This window comes from Plecotus auritus (genome assembly GCF_963455305.1).
Source record: "Plecotus auritus genome assembly, chromosome: 5".
Classification (NCBI taxonomy): domain Eukaryota; kingdom Metazoa; phylum Chordata; class Mammalia; order Chiroptera; family Vespertilionidae; genus Plecotus; species Plecotus auritus.
In genome coordinates, this window is record NC_137776.1 from 85,960,160 (window position 1) to 85,973,908 (window position 13,749).

Below are 13,749 nucleotides of genomic sequence, written 5' to 3' on the forward strand. Positions count from 1 at the left end.
CTGGTTTATCTCATAGAGAAATAAGATTGCCCCCTGCAAAGATAGCCATTTATAATAAATGCATCTTAGAATAAATAGATGAGGTACCAAAGAGGAAAAGGATTCTAATTAGCATTCAAACTGTGATTGTGCCATGCACCAAATCATATTTTTATGAATGCATTTCTCTTGGAGCATGTATAATTATGAAACTTTTTTTTTATCTTGGTAGGAGCTGGGAAGTAACAGCCCTCCACAGAGAAACTGGAAGGGGATTGCTATTGCCCTGCTGGTGATTTTAGTTGTTTGCTCACTCATCACTATGTCAGTCATCCTCTTAACCCCAGGTAATCTGTCTTTATTCCTCTCTTATGACAGTATTGTGGATGATCATTGCACATTCAAATGCCTTAAGAGGGTAGCCGTATGTGGTATCTTAGGATATATTAGTGTTGGTTGGAATAAAGAAAAAAATGTGCATCGAGACATTTTGCAAATGGCACAGTGATTTTGTTTAAATATCATGCAAGATATTTTGAGGAAGCTGAAATGTGAAATATATACATGGAGAATGGCAAGATCTTTGGACTCCATTGCTACTTAGAGACTTATGTTTGCTAGTTTAATAAATTCGGGGGACACTGGACTTTTATTGTGGGTTGGAGATGAGAGATTGGAGTATGAAAGTTTCCATATATTTGGTTAATAGCCCAACTGTAGTGACAATGGTAAGGGAGGCTTTGAGGGACAAAGAGGATCAGATCAAAAGACAATGAGCTAAGTCTCTAAATGCTCTTTTTATCCTTTTCCTTATACTTTTCACAGTCTAAGTCTCTCTCTGTCTAAAGAACCACTCCAGATTGCCCTTGCAATGATCTTTGCATTGTGTTCTTTCCTTTGCAATGTTAAACATACATGTGTAAATTTTCAGTAGGTTTAATTCTTCTTTGGGGATTATTTCAGTACACAGAAGTTTTACTACTCTTTAGTAGGTGCTAATATGGATGGCAGAGAAAGGCTGCTCACTTTTTAAAAAATAGATTTTTATTATTGATTTCAGAGGGGAAGGGAGAGGAAGAGGGAGATAGAAACATCAATGATGAGAGAGAATCATTGATTGGCTGCCTTCTGCACGCCCCACACTGGGGATCAAGCCCACAATCTGGGCATGTGACCTGACCAGGAATTAAACTGTGACCTCCTGGTTCATAGGTCGATGCTCAACCACTAAGACATGCCAGCCAGGCAAGGCTGCTCACTTTTTAAAACTATCAAACTGTCTTCCAGAAACAAATAAATTTGGCATACTTCTACAACCCACCCAGTAGTTCCTCAACTACTATACATATAGACACCATATACAACTCGGAATTATAAAACATGGTCATTTCCAGTATAGAATTGAGCTAGTTCAAAAGTCAACTGGTATTATGAAGTTGTAGCATGTAGTTCAATGTTGTGTTGCTGTTCTGTTCTGTCATTATGTAGTTTCTACCCCAGCTTTGTTGCTTGAGAGTTCATTAAACATGTTGCCTTATGTAAAAAAAAATGTGATTAAAAATAGATTTCTTTCAGAGTCGTTTAGTCAACAATTGTGATGGCTAATTATACAAATAGCAATAGCAATTGTTTGAATGTGGTACTTTATGAAATATACCTTATTTATAAAAATATAGACTTGAAATGTATAACTCCTCAAAAATATACTTTGCAGTTCTTAATTAACATATGAAGAGATTGAGAAATTAAGAGAATCAGGAAGAAGAAAAGGAAAGACAAATAATTTTAAAAGAGAAAGGAAACATTTCTTGATAAGAGCTGGCTCATCCAGCATTCTCTTTAGGAACTCTGTCTTAATTGCCTCGTGGGTACATCTGCAGTTCAGTGTTATTGAGCAATGGCTTCAAGTTGCTTCAGAATGCCAAGAATTTTTGTTAATGGAAGATGAGCTTACATTCAGAAAAGTGTTTCACTTAAACATAAGAATTTCAGCACAATTATTAAAAAAATGAAAGAGTCAGATAAATGGCCTCCTATTGGTGACTGTTAACCAGAAGGAGGAAATGTGTGCCATGGTGCCTGTGTGCTTCCTTCCATCCTGATTCTAGTATCTTTCCTGGTGGGTGATTCTCTTTCTCCCATTTTTTTTCGTTACTCCATACTGACACTTAGGGGTCCTTGAGTGTTGGTATAAAGCAGACCTTATAGAATTTGCCATTCACTGAATTAAACTTTCTCTATTCAATCCTTTTCAAGTTGTCTCAATATAAAAGCACAGTATAGTTGCACTCATTTTGTCATATACTTATTCATTTATTAAAGCAAAGGCTTTGGCAAGACACACACCTTAGTTTGAGTTCTGACTCTATGATTTACTAGTAGTTTTGGGAACTTGGTCAGATATTTGGCCTTATTCCTTATTTCATTCATCTGTATTATGGGTATAACATGCAATGCCAACTTTACAGTATTATTATGAGGAATACATGATCATATACTTCAAGCGTTTAACATAGTTTCTAGCACTGCTACTGTTATTCCTCTTATGATCACTATTATTCAGTAATTATTGATCACTTGACACAATACATGAGGGAGATTTCCAAATAAAAGTATAAATCTCTCAGGGATATAGACCTGTGATTTCCATGTTAAATTATGACAGGTAGAAATCTGGAGTCAGTCTTCAGTGGTCTGTTTGTCCATTCATTTATTCCTGTAGGTAATTATGGAGTTCTTACAACATTCTAGGTGCTCTGGTAGTTAGCTGATCTCCCCTTGCATTATATCTATCACCTCCTATCCTCCTCTTTCTCAACTACACAAAAAAACAACAACCCACACATCCCCAACCTAAGGACTTAATTTCATATGAGGTTAATCATATAAATGGAAGTGGGAACTATTATTTAGACTTACAGTTTACTAAGTGCATTTCACATACCACATGTCCAATTGTCTTAAGGTTTCACTATTAATTTTGGCAGATATATTATGAAATGAAAAATGGAAGTCAGTATGCTGGGGTGGGAAAGGTATTGCTATAGAGATCAGACAACTTGTGTTCTACACTCTGTGTTTGTAAACTCAATGCCAGTGGGGCCTGTAAGATTACAAAATTGAAGTGGATTGGTGTAATGACAGTCGTTAGGGATGTACTTGAGTTATAAACAAGCATAAATATTAGCCTAGTTACATGGCCTTCATGAAGGGCTCAAATCAAACATATCAGTGAAATATAAGGCCAGAAACCTAATGAGGTATCATCCAAGACTGGAGTCAGAAGCCTGGAATCACTCTTAGAAGTTATCAAATTAGGAAAAAAAATCTGAGTTTGTTTAACCTCCAGTTCTAAGGACTAGAATGTGCATCAAGACCATTACCATGGACTTTTGAATTGGCACATGTGCTTGTGCTTGTCTGTGTGCAGATTCTAGTGCTCTAATTGCACCAAAGTCTTCCTCTTCTTATCCTCTGGCTTGAATTCCCTCATCTGTGCTGGACTAGATCCACCAGGGAAAACATCCCACAGGAAGATAAAGTACAGCACCTCCCTCCCCCTCCTCATGGACCCTTTGCTCACCAATATGTTCCCAAGGTGCAGCTTTCTAGGTAAAACCACTGCAAACTTTCAACCAGGAAGGGAAATTCATATCAGGAGATGAAACTTCTGATCCTGAAATTATTCAGCAAGGTAAAAAGATAACTAGACCCTAGTACAAAGGGCTGACTCAAGAACAATCCTTCCAATTAGGATAGAGGTCAGAAATTTATATGTATTTTATAGCTATATGAGCTTGGGCAAATCAGCTATCTCCTTTAACCTTAAGTTTTTTTTGTTGAAGAAAATGGCATCTTTGGTTTGTGGCAAGGGGAAGTGATCATTTAATGTTTATCACAGCATTAATATCTATGATCTAATCCTATCTAATAAAGAGGGAATATGCTAATTGACCATCACTCCATCACAAAGATGGCTGCACCCACAGCTGAGGCCAAGTTCCCATAAGGAGCCTTAACGAGCAATCAGCAGGGACCTGAGGCTACGCCCTCCCCCGCCCCCGTGGGGTTTGACAGGGGACCTCAGGCCACATCCCCCATCGGACAGGACTTGACAGGGGACCTCAGGCTGCGCCCCCCACCCAGCAGGGCTTGACAGGGGACCTCAAGGTGCACTTTCTGTCCTGGTGCTGGGCTAGCGGACCTCAGGCTGCTCCCCCCGCCCCAGTGCCAGGCTGGAGGACCTCAGGCCATGCCCCCCACTAGGTGGGGCTTGACAGGGGACTTCAGGCCATGCCCCCCATCCCAGTACCAGGCTGGGGCACTTCAGACTGCACCCCCCACCCGGTGGGGCTTGACAGGGCACCTCAGGCCATGTCCCCCACCCAGCAGGGCTTGACAGGGGACCTCAAGGTGCACCCCCAGTGCTGAGTCGGGGGAACTCAGGCCATGCCCCCCACCAGGTGGGGCTTGACAGGGGACTTCAGGCCACGCCCCCCCCACCCTAGCCCCCAGCGGGGCTTGACGGAGGACCTCAGCCCACACCCCCCACCTGTCAGGATTTGACAGGGAACCTCAGGCCACGCCCCCAACCCAGCAGGGCTTGACGGGGGACCTCAAGGTGCACCCCCAGTCCTGGGTGGGGGAACTCAGGCCGCATCCCCCGCCCAGCGGGGCTTGACGGGGGCCCTGAGGCTGCGCCCCCCTGCCAGTGGGCCTTGATGGGGTTCTGAGGCTGTGCCCCACTCCTGGTGCTGGGCTGGGGAACCTGAGGCTGAACCCCCCCCCCCCCCCCGCCTGGCGGGGCTTGATGGGGGACCTCAGGCCATGACCCCCACCCAGCGGGGCTTGACAGGGGACCTCAAGGCACATCCTCTCCGCCCCGGTCTGGGCTGGGGGACCTCAGGCCATGCCTCCCGTCCTGGCACCGGGCCAGGGGACCTGAAGCTACACCCCCTGCCTGGCGGGGCTTGACAAGGGTGGGACTGGACGGGTCTGGTTCTAGCCCAATGCAGTGGGGGGGGGGGGGGAGCCAGCCAGGTCTGGGTCTCACGCAATTTTGAGGCACATGTGGGTGGGTGGGGACTTGACTCTGGGTCCCATGGTGTGCCCCAGACTCTGACAGGAGGAAGGTTTCTATATACATTTTACTAATTTTCTTTCATCTCTGACTCTTCTATTATAGAGAAACGGCAAATAGAAATATTAAATTATTTCCTCTAATTAATCCCCTTTTAATGTGCACGAATTTCGTGCACTGGGCCACTAGTCTATATATATATAAGCCTCAGTGACCGGATGACCAGACGACTGGCCAGTAGCTATGATGTGCACTGACCACCAGGGGGCAGATGCTCAATGCAGGAGCTGCCCCCTGGTGATCAGTGGGCTCCCACAGCTGGAGCACTGCTCATCTGACAGACAGGTGCCAGACGCCTGGCTCACGGCTGGCTAGCCCTGCTGCCCATGAACACTCCCCCTGCACGCCCGAGTGGGGACGGACGCAGCAGGTCCTGGATGAGTGGGAGCTGCACAGCACCGAGCCCTGGCTCGGTCTCCTCCCCGGCTGCCTGCTACTTAGTGCTGTATGGGATGGATGTGGACAGCAGGCCCGACGAGCTGGTGGGTAAGGCCAGGCTGTGGCAGCGCAGAGGTCCACTGATCCCCACAGGCCAGGCTGAGGGACCCAACTGGTGCATGAATCCATGCAGCAGGCCTCTAGTATAATAATAATGACAACAATAATAGTGGCTTGTTTGATAACAGATATTATAGCAGATTAAACCTGGTAAGCTCTTTCACTAAGCCTCTTCTGCCTTGAAAATATATTTAGTGGTTTTTTGGGGGGGTTGGGGAACACATACAAAAAGTTATCTAGTCTAAGATAGGATTTAGAAACTGTTTTGCTCAAAATAGCATCACATTTTTCAGGTAAGTGCTAAGGAATGCAAGCCTATAACCAAAGAAACACATGTTCATTGTAATTTTGGTTTGATTGCAAATTTTATTACAGAAGTAATTTGACACAGGTGTCTTATTTTCCAAATTGTCAACAAATTCTCTGCCTTGTGAAGAGAAGTCCTAATTATTTTTGAAGAGTGGGTTAACCATTTATGTATTTCTTTAACAAGTGGCTATTTCTGAAAGGAACAAATTATTCAGTCCAATTTTTTCTGATTAAAAAACAGACTTTGTTGAATGTGTTGATCAAGCCCACTTTTTTTGTTGTACTGAGTTCATTTAAAGAAAAAAAAAGAGTACTTGCATTTATTTTCATAATATATTCCTATGAGATAAGTAATTATACTCTATACATGTGTGAGTGTGTGTTCATGCTGAAAGTTGTGGAAAGCAGTCTTACATAGCTATGCACATATTTTGCAGTATCATATTCATATTTAATATGTAGAATGAGAATGAACATTGTCAGAAAACAGTTCATGCACCATAGGTACCTATTTGGAGATGTTTGAGAAGAGAGATGCCTCTTTTATGAGTTACAAAATATTTGGTAGAGGATATTGATCAAGCTCTTCAGTCCCTTACCACCTGTGGACTGTGTATATTCCCCCAATTCTTCAGCCACAGTGACCTGTTGCCCTTGGATTGATGTGTGTAATCAGTCAGTGTTGAAAGAGGGTCATCAGGCTAATTTACTAGCATAGCTGACTAAAGACAAAGTGGTAAAGTAGTGAATTGTGTCTTCATCATTCGCTCTAGCTCAGCCGTGGGAAAACTATGGCCCGTTCAGCTGTTCTATCCGGCCCGCGGAGCCGAAAGAGCAGAGGGTTCTCTTGCTCTCCCCTCCACTCCTTCACCAGCAGCAGTGTTAACATGGCAACGTCGGGAAACATGGCCGCAGCTCCTTCTTCTGAGTGGGCGGATTTATATCCGCCCATTCAGTAGAAGGAACAACCTCTCAATCTTCCAGAGGCTCCTTGTAATGCCCGCGACGGACGCGTCCCCCGACATCACCCTAGGAATGCGTAGACACGTTATCGTGGTGATGTAGGGAGACACGCCCCTGGAGAGCACAGTATCAGAGCATTAGCTAAAAAGGAGACCAACAACACTGTTCCCACTGAAGTTGATGTTTTAAAGACCAAAAACCTTTCAACCCAGTCTACATTGCCATCTACATCTGCGTCCCGGGCATAATTTGGAAGTTGCACTAAAGAAAATGTTTAATTTACTGTTTACATATTTTGTTCTTTTCTATTTGTTTTAGTTTTCAATTATTTTATTATATTTAAGTTTAATTTGAAAGGCTTTTGTACCTTTCCTTTGTTAGGCAATTTTATTTTGCCTTTGCCATCTTCAATATAAGGTATGTTATTGTGCTATGATTCCTCCATTTTTTGAAGTTTCAAATTATAATAATTAGTGTTTACATTCTTCTTGTTAAAATGTTTGAAATGAATAAAACTATTGAAATAAAAAAAAGACCATATCCTTTTATGTAATGATGTTTACTTTGAATTTATATTAGTTCACACAAACACTCCATCCATGCTTTTGTTCCGGCCCTCCGGTCCAGTTTAAGAACCCATTGTGGCCCTCCTTGCAAAAAGTTTGCCTACCCCTGCTCTAGCTCTTGCTTTTTACACAATTACTCATTCTTTTACTATCCTCCTTAGATGAGCATCCTGAGTTGGTCATTACCTGTCAATCAGAGTATAAAGTAAGCCAAGCATTCATGTCTAAGACATCAGAATTCTGCTCGATCTCAGTTAAATAAGAATTAAATAAGGATTGTTCAGTTCCTCTATATAAATTCCTTTATTTTCACTCTTGAAGTATCTCGAATAGTGATAATTTTACAGTAGGTTCAGAAGCCATTCTGGGGAGTAATTTACACAGGTTGAATTGGTACTGTGATGTTGATGTCAGATAAGAGTTTTGATCCATGAAGTTATGCTCAAATAGTTCATTTGAGACAAGATTTAGAACCAAGGAAGTGAACTAGAGAAATTTAAGTAACCCTATGCAGAAAAATAAACAAGGAAGACAGAAAACTAGAAGTTAATATTTAAGTATGTATGCTTTTTTTTTTTTAAGGACTACCAACTTACCTATATTTTCCAGAGTGTGCGGAATTGTCTCATCCATTCCTTATAAAACACCCACCTAAAAATGGTAGTTTTCTAGATAATCAAGTTAAGGCCTGAGAATTTGGATGACTTAGGTGCCTTGATATTGGAGAAAGCATGGCAGATGAAATGATTCAGTTAACCTTGATGTAAGACTGAGGGAGTTCATGGCCTCTCCTGACTGTTCCTGCAAATGTGACCATGTAGTAAAGACTTTTCTCTACCTATTGTCTTCAACACCAGATTTCTACATGAGGCTTAAAAAGGTTAATCTGTCCCCATTTATAAAAATATATGTATCATTTTCCAAACAGCATTAAGTAAAATTAAATACTGTATTGGCCTGGTGACAGCTGATTTGTTTTTGTTATGCAAAAACTCAAAATGAATTTATTCTGGTTACTCTTATATTCTACCAAAGTAATTGCTCCTGGTTATAGTTAGTTAAAATGTCATGTTATATTATGTTACAAACAATCTCTTGGCAGCTGTAATTTAAAAGGTATCATTTAAACATCTGACCTGTGTTTTAAAATGTCAAAGCAACAATCAAACTATCCCATTATCCTTTTATGAGGGGGAAATAATGTTTTGCAGATTGTGAGATTTGCATTACTCACTTGTAAACATCAACATCAACCAAAATGCAAATTGCTTATTCAATTTTGTTAATTTAAAAAAGGAGGCCTGTTGTATTGATAGGCATAAGCTAAATAGTCTCTGCTTGTTTTCCCAGGAACAGCACAGATGAACACATTTGAATATGGTATAACCTAGTCAGCTGCCAAAGGGAAACTCACAGATTCTAATATTCCCCAGATAACATGTACTGCTGTTACTTTTCTAGTAGATTTATCTCTGATGTTCAATGAAAAATAATTTTCTCTGAGCATTAGTAAACTAAGAGTTTGTTTTGTATTGTCTTTGCTTTACAGCTACATTTCAATAATTACTTAGATTTGATTCCCTTATTTATTCTCCTCTTTTGGTATTCTCCAATAAGATCAGTAATGGATTTAGCTTACATTATAAAGTGTTTTGTTTTACAAGAGTCGAAAGAGAATCTGTTTTAATCAGTAACATTTATTTATTAATTGCTTATCACATGCCAGATATTGTACTACATGCTTTACACATACTGTGTTATTTATCCTCACACCATGTACATGATTACTTTATTAGCTATTTATTTAGCTGTTATTAATTTATTCATAATCTATATTCAGTTGAATCTTGCTGTTATAGTAGACTAGAGGCCAGGTGCATGAAATTCATGCACAGGGGGGTGTTGTCCCTCAACCCGGCCTGCACCCTCTCCAGTCTGGGACCCTGCAGGAATTGGGCCTAAACCAGCAGTCACACATCTGTCTCACAATCTGGGACTGCTGGCTCCTAACCACTTGCCTGCCTGCCTGCCTGATTGCCCCTAACTGCTTCTGCCTGCCAGCCTAATCACCACCTAACCACTCCCCTGCCAACCTGATTGATGCCTAACTGCTCCCCTGCCAGCCTGATCACCTCTAATTGCCCTCCCCTGCTGGCCTGGTTGCACCCAACTGCCCTCCCCTGCTGGTCTGGTCACACCCAACAGCCCTCTCCTGCCAGCCTGGTCGCCCCCAATTGTCCTCCTCTGCTGGCCTGGTTGCCCTTAATTGCCCTCTCCTGCTGGTCTGGTCACCTCTAATTGTCCTCTCCTGCCAGCCTAGTCACTCCTAACTGCCCTCTCCTGCTGGCCAGATGGCCCACAACTGACCTCCCCTACTGGCCTGGTTGCCCCCAACTGCCCTCCCCTACTGGCCTGGTCACCCTTAATTGTCCTCCCCTGCCAGTCTGGTCTCCCCTAACTGCCCTCCCCTGCCGGCCTGATGGCCCCCAACTGCCCTCCCCTGCCAGCCATCTTGTGGCGACCATCTTGTAACAGCAATCTTGTGGCAGACATCTTGTGGCAGACATCTTGTGGTGGCCATCTTTTGATGATGTCGCACAAAGGCAACATGCAAGGGTATTGCACAAGGGTGTGATGCCACCTAGGCTTTTATTATATAGGATTGCCTGTCATACAACTGGACCATGAAGAAGCAGGGTCACTATCCCAGGCCCTTTTGGCTTTAGCACATGTCTTAACTTTTGAAGTATAGATTAAGATGCATGATTAAGATACCAAAGGAAAGTATGGTCAATAAACATTTCAGAAGAAAACACAAAAAACAGCTCTGCTTTATTCTACCTCTAGATTTTTTTAAAATTAGTGAATAGATTGTGTATATTTCTTTAAGGGAATGCACAGCACAGAAAGAATTAGGCTGGGATAGACAAGGGATAGATAGGGAGGAAATGACAGGAGTGGGCATTGAAAACTGTGCCTGCAAATTTTATATGAATTTTTATTCAGGAAATCATATTTTTTCAGGGACAACAAATGCCCATGATAAAAATAAGTACACATTTTTATCCTAAACCACATTGAATAAAAAGTACTTAAGTCACTATACAACTTTAATAATTTTCTCATGTTTTTATTTGCTCTAATTAATATAAATGCTTACTTGAGAAATATGAAAGCCTGACCACTAATAATAGGGGAACAAGAGAGCTTGATCATTTAGAAGCAAGGGTTCCTTAAAGGAGAGGCTACATCTTCCTGGGGTAAAACATGTTTTAACATCCATGTGGCCCTGTGTTTGTATAAGGGGATATTTTAATATATGTAATTATTTGCCAAAGACTTTAACATCCAATTCTTTGAACTGTAACTTAAGTCACCCCATTCCAAAGTTTGTTTATCTATAATAATAAACGTGTAATATGCTAATTAGACTGGATGACCTTCCAGATGACCTTCAAGACAAAGCTGTGGTGGCGGGGGCCAAGCCCCTTGCATGAATTTCAGGCATCAGGCCTCTAGTAAGATATAAGAAGAAACATTATATGTAAAATAAGAAAAAAAATTAACCTTAGTTAAATAACACTTTAAACTAAATAAGATGCCACTTCCTGCCTTTGTTCTGGAAAAAATAGTTTTGCTGGAAAAAACTCAATGTTTTGGTCTGTTCTTCCATAGTACTTCTCTTGGTCTAAGATTATTCATCTGAGTGTAAACTCTAGAAAATTGGAATCAGGGAAACTAGACTTGGGAAACATCCCTACTTACTGGAAGACTGTGACTTGAATCTGGGCATCACAATTTAGCTTTTGCTTAGGGTGTAGAATATCTCTGATCCTAGACTCACAGCTTACCTTGCTTTTTCTGCAGCATCATATAGTTATACTAGAGGCCTGGCGCACAAAATTCATGCATGGGTACGGTCCTTAGGCCTGGCCTACAATTAGGGCCATCTTCTCCGCCTGCTGGCAGCCAGTTCCATCCCCTGCCACCACCAACCCCCGGTTCCCCATTCGCCATTGGATAATTGGAGCCTGCCAGTCAAGGAAGGGACCGAGAGATTGGCCGTTCTCCCCCCACCACCCTCGCCCCACTCGTTGTCCCCATCCCCTGTTGCTGGTCGCCCTCTGTCTGTCGGGTGACCGGTGGGGTGGGGTCTTTGGTCAGGTGCCACCCACATCTGCTGCCACCCACCCTGGGTTCTCTGTTTGCCATTGGGTAATCGAATCCTGCCTGACAGGGAAAGGGACTGAGAAGTTGGCTGGCAGGCCCCGATGAGACGATCAGGGGCTGTGGGCTAGAGGCAGCTCCTTCATTGAGCATCTGCTCCTGGTGGTCAGTGCACATCATAGTGACCAGTCGTTCTGTCGTTTGGTCGATTTGCATATTACCCTTTTATTATATAGGACTAGAGACCCAGTGCACAAAATTAGTGCACTGGGGGGAGATGGTTGTCCCTCAGCCTAGCCTGCACCCTCTCCAATCTGGGACCCCTTGGGGGATGTCCGAGTGCCGGGGGATGTCTGAAAACCGGCAGTCGGACATCCCTCTCACAATCTGAGACTGCTGGCTCCCAACCGCTCACCTGCCTGCCTGCCTGATTGCCCCTAACTGTTTCTGCCTGCCAGCCTGATCACCCCCTAACCAATCCCCTGCCAGCCAGATTGACAGCTAACTGCTCCCCTGCTGGCCTGATCGCCCCCAACTGCCCTCCCCTGCTGGCCTGGTCGCCCACAACTGCCCTTCTCTGCTGGTCATCTTATGGTGGCCATCTTGTGACCACATGGAGTTGGCCATCTTGTGTTAGGGTGTGATGGTCAATTTGCATATTAGCTCTTTATTATATAGGATAACATTAGGGGAACAAGGATGAGGAATTTTCTTTTTTATCGATTACAGTTCACCACTCAGAAGTTCTAGTTACTCAAGTTAGCTTATCTCCCCATCACATTCATTATCTTTTTTCTCTGACTGAAAGTATGCTGCTTATAACAATTTTATTAAAATTAAAGTCACATATTATGAAATTATCCATTTTAAAGTGAACAATTCAGCAGCATGTTGCACTCTGTGTGCAGCCACCACCTCTATTCACTCCTAAACATTTTCATCACTCCCAAAGGAAGTCCCTTAAGCAGTTACTCCCAGTTTCCTCCTTCTCCCAGCTCCTGACAATCACCTCCCAGTCTCTATAGATTTACCTATTTTGAGTGTTTCATATGGAGGGGATTAAGTGATATGTGGCATTTTGGTCTGACTTCTTTCACTTAGCATAATATTTTACATGCGCATCCACATTGTCACATTTCAGTAATTTTTGTAGATTTAAGTGTAAAACTCTTTACCTCATTAGTTAAATTTATTCTTAAGTATTTTATTCTCTTGAATGCTACTATAAATAGAATTGATCCCTTAATACATTTTTAATTGTTCTTTATTGGTATATAGAAATGCAACAGATTTTTGAGTGTTGAGGCTGTACCCTTAACCTAGTAGATGCAGTAGGTTATTATAGAGTCTTTGGGCTTTTCTATATAGAGAGGCTAATGCCATATCCAAATAGAGATAGTTTTACTTCTTCATCTCCATTTTGACTACTTTTTATTTCTTTTTCTTACCTAATTATTCTGGTTAGAATTTTAGTAAAATATTGAATCAAAATGGTGAAAGTAGGCATCATTGTTTTGTTAGTGATCATAGGAGGAAAGCTTTCAGTCTTTCATAACTGACTATCATCTGAACTGTTTTTTTGTTTGGTTGTTTTTTGGTAAATGCTTTAAATCAAACTTAGAAAGTTTTCTTTTAATCCTATTTTTTAATGTCTTCATTTAAAAAGAGTGTTGGATTTTCTTACATATATTTTGTTTATCTCTTGAGATGATTATGTGTTTTTCCTTTTTTCTATTAATGTGTTGGCATATTGGTGGATTTTCTTTGTTGATGTTGTGGCTGTTGAGCTACCCTTGCATTCATTGGGCAAAGTGCCTTTATTAAAGATAAATAATTTTTTTGATATGCTTATAAATTTGGTGTGTTAATTTAAACATAAAAACAAATAGTTCTGAGATTCTCTATTAATATTTTGTTGAGGATTTTTGAATCTATTCATAAAGAAAATTAATTAGTTGTTCTTGTGCTGTCTTTGTCTAGATTTGGATCAGGATAATTCTAACCTTATAGAATGAGTTAGTAAGTATTCCTTCCTCTTCTTCTTTTTGGAAGAATTTGAGAAGTATTAGTGTTAGGTTTGATCAAGCAATTGAATCAATATCCTTCCCCCCTGGGAACTGACTTTTC

General features: G+C 41.6%; 1 protein-coding gene across 4 annotated transcripts in view; it reads left to right on the forward strand.

Annotated features, from left to right (window-relative positions):
* DPP10 (dipeptidyl peptidase like 10) overlaps window positions 1-13,749 on the forward strand; it is a 728,831-nt gene that overhangs the window by 163,665 nt on the left and 551,417 nt on the right. For all 4 annotated transcript variants that reach the window (XM_080667876.1, XM_080667877.1, XM_080667878.1 and 1 more), the window contains exon 2: window positions 212-326. In XM_080667876.1, the coding sequence (XP_080524002.1) occupies window positions 212-326 (115 nt within the window). The remainder of the gene's footprint in view (window positions 1-211; window positions 327-13,749) is intronic.